At 40.6% G+C, this 15,417-nt stretch overlaps 1 protein-coding gene across 1 annotated transcript; it reads right to left on the reverse strand.

Moving 5' to 3' along the window:
- Positions 1-1,486: 1,486 nt before the first annotated feature.
- LOC128014891 (asialoglycoprotein receptor 1-like) lies at positions 1,487-14,042 on the reverse strand. The gene is made up of 10 exons (XM_052598583.1): positions 13,961-14,042; positions 13,784-13,882; positions 13,311-13,406; positions 8,361-8,441; positions 8,170-8,268; positions 7,687-7,779; positions 7,359-7,418; positions 7,065-7,219; positions 6,874-6,983; positions 1,487-1,786 (listed from the first exon to the last, which is right to left on the reverse strand). Exons 1-10 carry the CDS (start codon positions 14,040-14,042, stop codon positions 1,639-1,641), a joined length of 1,023 nt encoding a protein of 340 aa, XP_052454543.1. The 3' UTR covers positions 1,487-1,638.
- Positions 14,043-15,417: the final 1,375 nt, after the last annotated feature.

A 15,417-nucleotide genomic window follows, 5' to 3' on the forward strand; every position in this document is an offset into this window, starting at 1 on the left:
GAGGAGGTTTCATCTCAGGGATGGAGGGTCTTTTAGCATCCATCAGGAAGTTATTGAAAAAGATGACCTCTTTCTTTACTTCCTCAATCTTGTGACCATGTTTGTTTAGAATGTGCAATATATATATATACAGTATAGACCAAAAGTTAGGACACACCTTCTCATTCAAAGAGTTTTCTTGAACATGACTATGAAAATTGTAGATTCACACTGAAGGCATCAAAATTATGAATTAACCCATGTGGAATTATATATGGAATTATATACATAACAAAAAAGTGTGAAACAACTGAAAATATGTCATATTCTAGGTTCTTCTTTAGCTTTGTTTACTGCTTTGCACACTCTTGCCGTTCTCTTGATGAGCTTCAAGAGGTAGTCACCTGAAATGGTCTTCCAACAGTCTTGAAGGAGTTCCCCGAGAGATGCTTAGCACTTGTTGGCCCTTTTGCCTTCTGTCTGCGGTCCAGCTCACTCCTAAACCATCTGGATTGGGTTCAGGTCCGATGACTGTGGAGGCCAGGTCATCTGGCGCAGCACCCCATCCCTCTCCTTCTTGCTCAAATAGCTCTTGATGCCTTCAGTGTGACTCTACAATTTTCATAGTCATGAAAATAAAGAAAACTCTTTGAATGAGAAGGTGTGTCCTAACTTTTGGTCTGTACTGTATATATATATATACACACAGGAAATCGACAAAATATATTCATAGAACATTAGCTTTACTTTTAATATACTAGTGATTTTTGGCATAAAAGAAAAATCAATAATTTTGAACCATACAATGTTTTTTTTTTTTTTTTTTTGGCTAATGCATATACAATTTAACAAGGCATTTTAGTAAAAATGTACATTAAACACTTCTTTGAAAACACAGTGTGACTATGAACTTAATGTCAGCTTGTTATAAATTATAGTTTTGCATATTCAAACATCATACACATCACTACAACAATTTTATTTAGATTTAATCTAATTTTTTATTTAATTATAATCTTAGAATCTAATATACTAAATTAATGAAGCTAAAACTAAAAATAACAAAAATAACAAAGAAATCTAAACTGACAAAAATCTGATTGAATACAAACAAAATTACAAAAAAGAGACAAAGCAATAAGAATTAATTTACTATATAGTGAAAAATCTAAACTAATTCACTAAACAATATATATGTATAAGCTTATATTGATACTGTTTACTGCATTTGACTTAATGATTATTCGCAACCAAATCTATTACCTTACAGAAATAAAATAAATGTCAAATGTAATTTCAAACATTTGTTAAAAGTTTCAAATTCAAGTTTTAGTACTAAAAGGACTAAAACTAAAATAAAAATTAAATGGACGTATACAAATTTACTAAAATTAAAACCTATTTAAAATGTAAATTAATTCTATATTACTATATTAAAGTTACTATCAGGTTTCCTGAGATTCGGCCCTACAGGAACAGACAGAAAGCAGCCAACTACTTGTGAAATATTTTTATTTCTATTAAAAAGTTGAAGTTAACACAAGAAAAAGCAAGAGAGGTTTCGAACAGTCCTACACCGTGTGATGCAACAAACCACTTTAAAAGAGATCTGATCTTCCTGGTCATTTTGACCACTCTTCATCACAGACATTTTGAATTTCAGATTTGCACTCTGCAAATAAATCTCATTTTGACAGAGCAGTGGTTGTCATTTAGTTTCCCAGTGTATGTTATCTCCCCACAGTCCTCTCCTCCCTCTCCCATACCATGGTCTCTCCAGTCATCCGGCTGCCCAGGACTCCAGTGCCTGAAACAACGCATATAAATGTTAATACATGTATTACTTCTACATGCATATAGAGCATCTTTCTGACATCGCATCTAAAATTTGCTTTATGTTATGCTTTATGTTAAACATGTAAATGTAGCTCCATCTTAATGCCAAAATTTGTAAATAACCTCGTGGAGGAATAAATACGCCTGTGGTCATATCTTTGGGATAATTTAGATTTTTGTTTCTGAAAGAAGTCTTATCTGCTCACCATCAAAAATACAGTAAAAAAGAGCAACATTGTGAAACATTATTATTTCAAATAACTGTTTGAATATTTTGTAAAGCTAAAATATTCCTGTGATCAAAGCTGAATTTTCAGCATCATTACTGCAGTCTTCATTGTCAAATGATCTTTCAGAAATCTTTTGTAACTTTATAAATGTCACCACTGTCAATTCTGATCAGTTTAATGCATCCTTGCTGAATAAAAGTATTAGTATTACTATTTTTAAGCTACCCTAAAATTTTGGGGTAACTGCTTCCATAAAAATATTTTGCAGCACAGCTGTTTCAGCATTGATAATAATAATAATCAGAAATAATTCTTAAGCAGCAAATCAGCATATAAGAATGGTTTCTAAAGATGACTTGACACTGAAAACTGGAGTAATGATACTGAAAATTCAACTTTGTTCACAGGAATAAACTACATTTTATAGTATGTTATGATTAGGGCTGGACCAGAATATTCAATAATTCGTTCGATGGGTTGACATTCGATTTTAGTTCATCTGGAAGAGGAGACAAAAATGCAGAAAACCTCAGTTGTGTGGGAGCCCTTTAAATTGAGAGAGGACAAGACAAAGGCAGTGTAGGTCCGGTTTCTTTTTTTTAATTGGAAAAAACTTGTGAATACGGCGACCAAAAAAATTTAATAAAACTGTAATAATATAAACTCCATAATCATCGGGAAGAAGGAGGCAGGAACCGGCAGACAATCAAAATGAAACCGTAATTACAAAAATAAACACAAAACAGTGCATCAGCCCCTCACGGACAACTAATGCACACAAATAAAAACCAAACATAAAATAAAGCCCAGGCCTGTTCCTCTCTCGTCCTTCACTCATCCTTCGTTGCTCCAGTATTATATCCTTCCATCTCCTCTGTGGGATTTGAGACCGGTGGGTCGAGCAGGTGTCACTCACTTCCCAATCACTCCACCGGCCTCGCTCGTTCCCACGTCCCTCGGCCCCCCCCACTCGTCACATACCCCCATCGCCCCTCGCAGGCCGGGGGGTACTCCCAAGACTGTGCTCTACGCTCACCGGGACCTGCGGGAACCTAGGGGTAGGACAGACGAGGTGAGAGAAAAGGAGATGGAAGGAGGAGTGAGGGTAGACAGGAAAAAATATAAAATTCCGGTTCCCAGACGCACTGCTGCTCGGCCATCCACCAGCTGGGTGATCTCCTCCGCGGTGCGTGGCGGTGGAACTGGACGGCCCTCGGTGGACGGCACGTCACTCCTCTGCCGCCCGGTGGACGGCGACGGCTCCTACGGTTTTGGGCAGCCGGCAGGAGTCCCACGTTCCCTGCTCCTCCCCGTTCCGGGGAATGGCAGCAGGCTCCGCCCCCTGGCGAACGGCGCCAACTCACTCGCTCCCTCACGGACGGTAGCCACCCCTCCACATCCCGGGCAGCCGGAAGCGAGCTTGCCCGTCCCTGGCAACTCCCTCCAGTCCACCGCCTCGAGCGTCCATGGCGGCACACTTCCTCACCTGCTCGATGACACCGCGGATTCACCACAGCGGCGAGGGATCTTCAGCAGCGCGTCCCTCCTTCTCCCGGGCTTCGGCACCACTAGAGGGAGTGTCAGCTACATAAAAAAGTTAACAGCTTAAGTCATTTGTGGATTAATGCTTATTGGAGACGCGAACCGTTTAAATGATTCAGTTTGATTTGGTGAATTGGTTCAAAAAGATCCGGTTACATCGAACGATTCGTTCACTAACCAGATATCCAGACTGCTTTGTTTTGAAATATCTCTCACAACAGACATGGAAAATAAGATAATGCTGAATAAAGTCGTAGTTTTTGCTATTTTGGAGCAAAATGTATTTTCGATGCTTCAAAAAATTCTAACTGACCCTCTGATGTCACATGGACTTCTTTGATTATGTTTTTCTTACTTTCTGGACATGACAGTATACCGTACACACAGCTTCAATGGAGGGACTGAGAGCTCTCAGACTAAATAAAAAATATCTTAAACTGTGTTTCAAAGATAAACAGAGATCTCACGGATTTGTAACAACACGAGGGTAAGTTATTAATGACATAATTTTCCTATCTGGGTGAACTAACCCTTTTATGCTCTGATGCTAACTTAAATTTGATTCCTTTTAAAGCTAGAATGTCTCCTAAAGTTTATTTACAAAAAGGCATGAGTGGACAAAACCGAGGCAATTTTATTTTAATCAAATTTTTCATAAAACTGGGCTTACTTAAAATTTTGTTAGTTTAGTTAGTTACTTAAAGTTTAGTTAGTTGATTAAAATTTAGTTAGTTAAGAGCTAAACAAAATGGCCTGAAATACTGCAACTTTTGGATACTTTATACAAACCCGATTCCAAAAAAGTTGGGACACTGTACAAATTGTGAGGAAAAAAGGAATGGTATAATTTACAAATCTCATAAACATTATAATATATTCACAATAGAATATAAATAACATATAAAATGTTGAAAGTAAGACATTTTGAAATGTCATGCCAAGTACTGGCTCATTTTGGATTTAGTGAGAGCTACACATTCCAAAAAAGTTGGGACAGGTAGCAATAAGAGGCCAGAAAAGTTAAATGTACATATAAAGAACAGCTGGAGGACCAATTTGCAACTTATTAGATAAATTATTAGGTTGATTGGGTATAAAAAGAGCCTCTCAGAGTGGCAGTGTCTCTCAGAAGTCAAGATGGGCAGAGGATCACCAGTTCCCCCAAAGCTGAAGCAAAAAATAGTGGAGCAATATCAGAAAGGAGTTTCTCAGAGAAAAATTGCAAAGAGTTTGAAGTTATCATCATATACAGTGCGTAATATCATCCAAAGATTCAGCGAAACTGGAACAATCTCTATGCGTAAGGGTCAAGCCCTGAATGGCAGTGATGGCACTGCATCACATACAGGAATGCTACTGTAATGGAAATCACAACATGGGCTCAGGAATACTTCCAGAAAACATTGTCAGTGAACACAATCAACCGTGCCATTCGCCGTTGCTGGCTAAATCTCTAGAGGTAAAAAAGAAGAAGCCATATCTAAACATAATCCAGTAGCGCATTTTCTCTGGACCAAGGCTCATTTAAAATGGACTGTGGCAAAGTGGAAAACTGTTCCGTGGTCAGATCAATCAAGGAAAACCCAAGTAGTTATCAGCGCTCAGTTCAGAAGCCTGCATCTCTGATGGTATGGGGTTGCATGAGTGTGTGTGGCATGGGCAGCTTACACCAAAAAGGCACCATCAATGCTGAAAGGTATATCCAAGTTCTAGAACAACATATGCTGCCATCCAGATGCCGTCTCTTTCAGGGAAGACCTTGCATTTTCCAACATGACAATGCCAGACCAAATACTGCATCAATTACAACATCATAGCTGCATAGAAGAAGGATCCGGGTACCGAAATGACCAGCCTGCAGTCCAGATCTTTCAGCCATAGAAAACATTTGGTGTATCATAAAGAGAAAGATGCGATAAAGAAGACCTAAGACAGTTGAGCAACTAGAATCCTGTATTAGACAAGAATGGGACAACAATCCTATTCCTAAACAGATACACCTTAAAATTACCTTATTTATGTAATTTTACGGTTATGGCCAGTATCTAGTTACTAGTAATTTAGATATTGTAATAATATTACTTTTGCAACTAGTAGTGTAACTAATTAATAATGTTCCAGTAATAATTTTACAGTTACCAACCATGAAACAGATTAGTTACTTAGTTGTTAACCCTTTAAGTTTGATCACTATTGAAGCTAGAATATCCACTGTGTTTATTTATGAAAAGGCATGAGTGGTGAAGAGTTTTTAAAAAAGACAATAATTAGGCTGTATAAGCTGATCTATAACATGTTAAATGGTGGTTGCCTGTCTATGAATGGTACACCCCCCCTAAGCTCACAGAAGTGGTTTTGTCCTCGCAGCCAATGACACTGACCTGTTCAAACTGATTTTTAATGTGTACTTCACATATATTTAACACGTATTTAACACTATAAATTCACGTATTGACGTGCTGATTTTTTCACGCATAAACAACATGTTGTTTACTTGTGAAATACGGGTATTTAACGCGTTGTTGACCTGTTAAAATTCATGTGTTTTTGACCCTTTTGGTCTTCCATAGTTCTGTAGTTTATTAAAAGTTTATTTATTCGGAACGTGTCGCGTGTGCATATTGCACCAAAATTTGACACTGCACTACCTTTGGGTCTGCAGCAACACACCCGCCCATGCATGAAGTCGATTGGATGTACAGTTATCGACATAATAAAAATGCGTACATGAGACAGTTATGTCGCCCTGCGCCCCAATAGCTAAAGTCTGTTTACACTGGACGCAACAAAGCGACTGTCTAAAATCATTAGAAATTTCTGTCAGTACGTCATAAATAGAATGCAGCAGCACTGTACTGTCAGAAATTGGTCAGCTGCATGCACCGCATCCAGTGTATACAGCATAATATGTACTACTGTATTATGTCGTGCCGCGCCGCGCCTCTCGAGTCCGGTGTAGACATGGTGTTAGAGAGAAGAATATGATCAGCCTCCTCCCTCTGAATATTCGGTGTTGATTATTACTGAAGCTTCGAAACTCCAAAAATAGTATTCGGACCAGCCCTAGTTAGGATAGAAAACCGTTCATTTTAATTGTAATAATAATATTATTCAATATTTTTGATCAAATACATGCATACTCGCTCAGTAAACATGAGAGACTTCTGTCAAAATCATTAATACTGCTAGATATTATCGAAAGGTAAATTATTATTATAGTGTATGTTTGCTCAGAAATGTAAGTTGTTGTGAATAATGCATGATTGTTTATAATAAATCAGCTCACTCTTCATTCATGATGTAACGAGTTCCATCCGCCCATCGCCACCGTCCTGTGGTCTGATCAGTTAAACCCACCCAGTAGCTTGTGGGTATGGTATGTTTTTTCAGAAAGTCCTAGTAGGAAAAAAAAAAAGAAATAAGAAAATGCGAAAAATATGAACACCAAATATTATATTATGTATGGATATTACACACCCACTCCTCATCGTCGTCTTGTATTTTCAGGAGTAATGCATTCTGAGCTTTGCAGTAATCTCGTGCCTCTGACCAGGTGAGTTGATTACTAGAGAACAAGAAACAGCTGCTTTTGTACAAGATCCAGCCAGATTTACAGACGGCCACAGAGACGTCTGTGTCAGAGACAGAGAAGGCATGCCAAATGTGAGAGGGACGAAAGAAAGGAGAGAATATGCACTTTTTAGTTTTGATTATACTTATACTTAATTTTAAGTGAAATCACATGTAACCATGTAAATTAGTGCTAAATACCTGCTGTTTTGGCACTTATTTTATTCATCAGCTCCTTCAGAGCGTTCATGACTCTTTCCTCTGATCGAACACAAGAAGAAAACACATCAGTCAGTCAGTGCTCGGGGATTTCAATCCAATTAATTCAATGTGAAAATCATTTCAACCTTAACTCTAAAATCTCTGCATGCTGACAGTGATATATTTCTGAAATCATGTCTTCATATTCAATTGCAGTAATATTGCAATGTTGAGTTCATGTCAGGATGATGGTCTGTTTTGGTTTCATTTCCAGTGTTTCCTTTACTCTCCTTTTCCCATCTACTAAGTTTCTATGGTTTTCACTCACCAGAGGTTTGTTGTTTTGAGGAAATCGATGCGAAAGAAGAAGTGAGATCTGACAATGAACTCTTCAGGTCCCTCAATGAGCTCTTCAGAGACTCTTTAACACGAGACAAAAGCCGTAAATGTGATTTACTGCATGAGACAGGCTTGTAGGCAATGCAGTTAATTTAACAATTAAAAATACACAAAACAGGTATTCATCCTAATGTTAATGTCAACATTTATTAATGCATTATTAATATCAAAAGTTGCATCTTTTAATATTAAGGAACCAGAGCTAACACGAACAAACAAATGGAAATATATATTTTATTAAATCATGTTAACAAAGATGCTGTATCAAACGTATTGACTAATGCATTAAAAAACAGTAACTAATGGAACCTTATTGTAAACTTTTATCGTAAAGGTCTATAATAACATACAAACATTTATGTATTCATGCTTCTGTAAATATTAGCTGTGTGGTTTGATGTTTTTGTCTCACCCAAGCCACGCTGTTTGTTTTGTTGATCAGATTGTACAGAAGACTTCAAACTGTCCAGGGATCTTTCTGTTTCCCTCTGTTTCTGTTCCTGCTTTTTAACTGGGAGAAAACAAAGGATGCAGTTAAACAAATTATGTCCTTTAATACAGAGATAATATGAACAGTGTGAAAATATGAAAATATTTCCACACCTGCATTATTTAGTGTAGATGTCAGTGCTGATACTGTAACATTCAAACTATTCATCAAGCTTTTCACATCCTGCTGTTGCACTGTGAAAAAAGAAGAGTTATGACAGATGCATTTAGATGTCGAATGAACAATGATCAGCAGCGCCAGCTGGTTTCAATTGTTTGTTGCCTTTATAAGTTCACTATATAACCTGTGTTTCATGTTGTCAGATCGTTGTTCTCCCCGGTGTGTGCCTGTACCTGTTCCCATGTCTGTATTAGTCAGCTGGAGTCCCCGTGTTGACGTCGTTCTTCCCTCAATCTTCACTCAGCACTGGATCACCGAGCACCGTCACAAGGATTATTCACTCACTGGGATTCATTCGAGGGATCATCACTGGACTGAGCACCACCATCCGTTGTCCACCGAAGTCCCTGCGTTACCATTCCACCCTGCCTTGTGTCCGCCCGCTTGTGCTGCTGTGCTACTTCATCATTTATGATCTTTGTGCTGAAATATAATAAACTATGCTTTGCATTTACATGCTTTTTCTGTTTTACGTAACAGAACGATCTGACCCATCATGGATGTAGCAGGCGCTACCACGTGGGATGAGTTTGTGGCTCGAAGCATCGCTCGAATGGACACCCAAGAGGAGAACATCTCTCTCACAGGAAGGGCAGTCCAAGCGCTTGTGACGCAGGTGTCCGAGCTCACCCAACAGATACAACAGCTAAGAGTTTCCACTGCGCCACCCACACCGCCATCTCTGCCCCCTCTGCCCCGCGGCGAGAACCGAGACTGCCGACGCCAGAAGCATATTCAGGTGAACCAGAGTTTTGCAGAGCTTTTCTGACCCGATGTTCTATGCACTTTGCATTACAGCCTCAGACGTTTAATCAGGAACGATCCAAAGTGGCGTTTGTGCTGACGCTACTATCCAGCAGGGCGGCTCTCTGGGGAACGGCGGCGTGGGAGAATCAAAACCCATGCTGCGCCTCGTTCCAGGCACTCTCTGAGGAAATGTAGAGGGTTTTCAATCGGGCGGTGGCGGGTAGGGAGGCGGCCAGACTACTCGCCGATCTCCGCCAAGGTCACGGTTCGGTGTCGGAATATTCCATCCAGTTCCGCACCCTGGCTGCAGAGTGCTGATGGAATGAGGAGGCGCAGTGGGACAGATTCCTGCATGGGTTGGCTGACCGTATTCAGAGAGAAATTTATATGCTGGACCTTCCCACTAGTCTCAATGGACTGATCGAGTTAGCACTTCGAGTGGATGCTCAGCTGAGCAGAATGAGCCGTTTCCAACAAGACCATCCGTTTTGTGGCACGGAGACCAGACGCTCTGAGAACCTGGATACGGTCAGTCCCCTTTACGACCCTGAGCCCATGCAGGTGGGTAGAGCTCGGCTTTCCCGGGAGGAGAGAGAACGGTGGAGATCCCAAGGACTGTGCCTTTACTGCGGGAGGGCGGGCCACTTCATCCACTCGTGCCCGTTAAAAGATCAAGCCCGGTAGTAACTATGAGGCTACTATCGGGTGGGATCTCCACCGAGAAGACCTCATCCTCACCATCATCATCTACTCTCCTTCCGGTAATACTAAGGTGGGCAACCAACACACACGACACCCAGGCCTTACTGGATTCGGGGGCAGAAGGTAACTTTATGGATTTAGAACTGGCTCACCATCTTCACATTCCTACCACCCCCCTCATGTACAAGATATCTGTCAATGCTAATAATGGACAACAGCTTCCCAGCATTTCACATGCCACAGAACCCATTACTCTGGCTCATCACGTCCGGCAACCACACCGAGACTATAACATTCTTCCTCATGAACTCACCCCTGGCACCTATCAAACTTGGTCATCCTTGGTTCACTCAAGCACAATCCTAGAGTCGATTGGGGGCACAATTCTGTATCCATGTGGAGTAATACGTGTCATGAGTCATGTCTAGTGTCTGCGTGTTCATCTGTACCTGTGTCTGTTATATTCACTTTCTGTTCCAGAGAGGGAGGCTATGGAGAAATATATTTCTGATTCTCTAGCATCCAAATTCATTAGACCTTCCTCATCTCCAGCGGGGGTGGGGTTCTTTTATGTGGGGAAGAAGGAATGGTCTCTGCGACCGTGCATTGATTATTGAGGTTTGAACAACATATCATGGTATAGAATACTTATCCTTTGCCGTTGATGTCTTCAGCTTTCAAACGATTACAGGGAGCATCCATCTTCACAAAATTGGATTTACGTAAGGCTTATCATTTGGTTCGCATAAGGAAGGGAGATGAATGGAAGACCGCATTTAATACCCCCAGGGGGCACTTTGAATACTTGGTTATGCCCTTCGGGCTATCCAACTCGCCCGCGGTCTTCCAAGCACTCGTCAATGACGTGCTGAGAGATATGGTTGATAAATTCATATATGTTTACCTGGATGACATATTGATCTTTTCCTCTTCTTTCCAGGAACACGTTCAGCACGTCAGATGAGTGCTTCAGAGGTTGCTAGAGAATGGGCTTTTTGTCAAGGCGGAGAAATGCGTTTTTCATGCACAGTCCGTCCCCTTTCTAGGGTACATCGTCTCGTCTGAGGGAGTGCGTATGGATCCTGACAAGGTTAAGGCTGTGATAGATCGGCCAAGTCCAGATTCCCGTAAGGCCCTACAGAGGTTTCTGGGATTCGCCAATTTTTATCGACGTTTTATTCGTAACTTCAGCCAACTAGTCGCTCCTCTGACTGCCTTGACCTCCCCCCGACGTTCAGGTGGTCTGATACAGCGGAAGCTGTATTTGCCAAACTTAAGAGCCGCTTCGTTTCGGCTCCCATCCTCGTTGCCCCTGATCCATCACGTCAGTTCGTGGTGGAGGTCGACGCATCAGAGGTGAGGGTAGGAGCAGTTCTTTTCCAACAATCTGCCACAGATGATAAGACTCACCCTTGCGCATTTTTTCTCATCGCTTATCACCTGCCAAATGTAATTATTACATTGGTAACAGAGAGTTGTTGGCAGTCAAGTTAGCACTGGAGGAATGGCGTCACTGGTTAGAAGGGTCAGGGGTACCTTTTATCGTTTGGACTGATCACAAGAACCTAGAATATATTAGGACCACTAAAAGACTCAACTCTAGGCAGGCTCGGTGGGCACTTTTTTTCGGGCGTTTTGACTTTTCTCTTTCATACCGCCCAGGTTCCAAGAACATCAAACCCGATTCTTTATCTCGTATTTTTGACCATTCCGAACACCCATCCACTCCCGAGTGTATTTTACCCGAGACATTAGTGGTCTCCACTCTCAGATGGGAGGTCGAATCGAAGGTCATGAAGGCCTTAGAAGGGGTAACGCCTTCGCCCGATTGCCCACCGAACCGGTTTTTTCGTGCCTGAGGAGTATCGGTCTGAAGTCATTCAGTGGAGTCATTGCTCCAGTATAGCGTGTCATCCAGGAGTAAATCGCACCAGTTTTTTGGTTAAGCAATGATTCTGGTGGCCTTTAATGGCTCGTGAAATCCACAGTTTTGTTTTGGCTTGTTCGGTTTGTGCCACTGGTAAGACTTCCAACCGACCCCCTGATGGGTTACTCCAACCGCTGTCAGTCCCTTCGAGACCCTGGTCCCACATTGCACTAGATTTTATTACCGCCCTCCCAGGGCAAGACTGTCGTTTTGACGGTTGTGGACCGGTTTTTTGAAGGCGGCTCATTTTATCGCCTTGCCCAAATTACCGTCAGCCAAGGAAACATCGGTTGCTGTCGTAGATCACGTCTTTCGTTTACATGGCCTCCCGATGGACGTGGTTTCCGACAGGGGTCCACAATTTGTGTCCAAATTTTGGCAATAATTATTGTAGATTATTGGGGGCGTCTGTTAGTCTCTCTTCGGGGTTTCATCCCCAAAGCAATGGTCAAACTGAAAGGGCCAACCAAGATCTGTAGAGAGTGTTGTGATGTTTGGTTTCGAAGAATCCTTCCTCTTTGAGTCAACAACTTTCTATGGTGAAGTACGCCCACAATTCATTACCAGTGTCATCCACGGGCCTTACTCTGTTTGAATGTAGTTTAGGTTACCAGCCACCAGTTTTTGCCAGTACGGAAACCGAAGTCGCGGTCCCCTCTGCTCACGCCTTTGTCCAGAGGTGTCACCACACTTGCACTAGAGCCCGTGAGACTCTTCTCCAAGTGGGGGCGCGCACCAAGGCCAAGGCCGATCGCCACCGGTCAAAGCCTCCCGTATACGTCGTTGGTCAAAAAGTGTGGCTTTCTACTAAGAACATTCCTCTCCGCTCCGTGTCTAATAAACTTGCTCCCAAATTCATTGACCCTTTTCCTGTCACCAAGATCATTAGTCCAGTGGCAGTCCGCCTCAAACTTCCTCCTACGTACAGGAGAATTCATCCCGCCTTCCATGTATCTAAAATTAAACCCGTGTTTTGGGCACCCATTAATCCGCCTGTCCCGGTTCCTCCCCTGCTGCGTCTCGTAGATGGGGAACCTACTTATTTGGTTAATCGTATTCTGGACTCGAGAAGGAGGGGACGCGGATTCCAGTACCTGGTTGACTGGGAGGGTTACGGTCCAGAGGAGAGAAGTTGGGTTCCTGCTAGAGACATTCTTGATCACTCTCTGATCGATGATTACAATTGTCAGGTAAGTCCATCAGGGAACGACAGGAGGCGTTCTTAGGGGTGGGGGTACTGTCACGGTTCATGAATTCACTCTCTCTCTCTCGTCTAGCGTGCTGTTGTTTGTGTGTGTGTCTGTGGGCGTGGTCACTGATCAGCGATGATCAGCAGCGCCAGCTGGTTTAAATTGTTTGTTCCCTTTATAAGTTCAGTAACCTGTGTTTCATGTTGTCAGATCGTTGTTCTCCCCGGTGTGTTCCTGTACCTGTTCCCGTGTTCACTCCCTGAGTGTAGAGTTATTGAATCGAGTGCTGTATTGCACGTGATGTAAGGTTTACTCACTGTGGACTGATGATAGTTGAGAAGAAACAGTTGAGACAGAAGAAGAGAGATCTGAAACTGAACTCTTCAGGTCCCTCAGTGAGCTCGACAGAGACTCTTTAACACAGAGACGTAAATTAGACAGAATGTTTCCCCAGATGGAGCAATTATAGAAGTGCATAAAACAATAATGACATTCTATTATTCTTTTGCAGATTTATTTAATTTACTTATGCTTCGATGAATAGCTTATAATAATGCTTTTACTTCAGGTCCCTCAGTGAGCTCGACAGAGACTCTTTAACACAGAGCCATAAATTAGACAGAATCAGCAAGGTTACTGTGCGAATAGGAGTTTATAGTGATTTTTTCCCTAGTTGGAACAATTATAGAAGTGCATAATGCAATTATGACTTTTTTATTATTCTTGTGCAGTTATTTTTATTTACTTCTGCTTCTATGAATATCTCAGTAGCTTATAATAATGCTTTTACCGAAGTCACGTTGTTTGTTTTGTTGATCAGACTCTACTGATGTCTTCAGACTGTCCAGTGATCTTTCTGTTTGACTCTGTTTCTGGTCCTGCTTGTTAACTGGGAGGGAAGAAGCATTGCAGTTTAAAAATCCACAGATAATAATATTAATGTGATGCAATTGAAAGATTTCCAGACCTGCATCATTCAGCTGCACCGTCAGCGCTGACACTGCAGAACTTAAATTATTCATCAAACTCTTTGTCAGTTTGTGACACATCTTTCACTGTGAACAAGACGTTTGTGGGAAGATGTTGCATTTACTGGACTGTTATTGAATCGAGTGCTGTATTGCACATGATGTAAGGTTTACTCACTGCTGACTGATGATAGTTGAGAAGAAACAGTTGAGACAGAAGAAGAGAGCAGCCAGCACTAATTCGGAAGTAAAATCAGCAAACACTTTAATACAGTTTGTATGGTGCCCTAGTGGCCTGTATACAGTAGCCAAAATAAATATCAAAGGGGATTTATCATTAACACTTGTTTCTCTGGATAATGTTATATGCATTACTTCGAACAAGTTATACTTAAAGCCTGCCCTCTGAGAAATCCTGAAAACATTGTTATAAATTGAAGCAACACCTCCCCCTTTGCCTTTTGGATGTGGCTCATGTTTATAACAGTAATCTTTGGGGATTACAGCACTACCACTTTGTGTTGTATATTTGTATTTAATCCAATTCTCCTTTTGTATTTATGCCTTGGTCACAAGTCTTTCCTTGTCTATATTGCTCATAAGTTTGTATATATTTTTTTTGTAACATATGTCTGGTCTTATGGTTCACATTTGATTATACAGCTATTTCTGTGCTGTAAAATAAATTCAATAAAATAAAATAAAAATAGATCCCTTAAATAATGACAATTAAGAATCTTAATCCGTTTTCAATTACTACAGAAAAGCATTTGTCCTCATTTGATGAACTAAAAGAGAATTTAACCCCAGTGTCAAATTAAAAAGGTTGCGCAGAGGTCCTTAGAGAACAAAAATATGTTCAAAAAGTAATGATTTTTATTTTCTTTTTTAACCAACATTAGTTAACATTGTGAAACCTTGCCAGTGAAAAACAAAAACATTCAAAAAAGAGAATGCATGAATCTATGCTAAAATGACCCTGGTTTAAAAAAAAAAAGTGTTTCAAGGTGGACATTTAATTAGTCGAAATATTTTTTGATTAAATGAGTGAAATATGATTAAAAAAAAACATTTATGCTGTTTTTAATAAAACAAATGAAAAATACAAATGTCCCCAAGGACATGTAGTTAAAATGGAAGTACACAGGACAATGCAATAAACAAAATTTCAGAAATTCATCCACCTAGAGAAGGACAGTTTACTTCTAAAAAGGTCCATTAAATAAAAAAAAAGATATGGATCAAATAAACTGGCTTTTTAAATTCACCCATATGCAAAAATACAAGCAACCCATTTGTTTTAGCCCCTCTGCAATTCTAAGAGTTTAAAGTACTTCCAACGGAAGTGAACATGATTTTGTTGTCGTTTAAAAATTTTTTTGAAAATTTTAATTAATAATTTAATAAAAAAATTGATATAAAATGTAATTTAAAAACCAATACAGCACACAAAAAG

This window comes from Carassius gibelio, chromosome A5 (assembly GCF_023724105.1).
Source record: "Carassius gibelio isolate Cgi1373 ecotype wild population from Czech Republic chromosome A5, carGib1.2-hapl.c, whole genome shotgun sequence".
Taxonomy (NCBI): Eukaryota; Metazoa; Chordata; class Actinopteri; order Cypriniformes; family Cyprinidae; genus Carassius; species Carassius gibelio.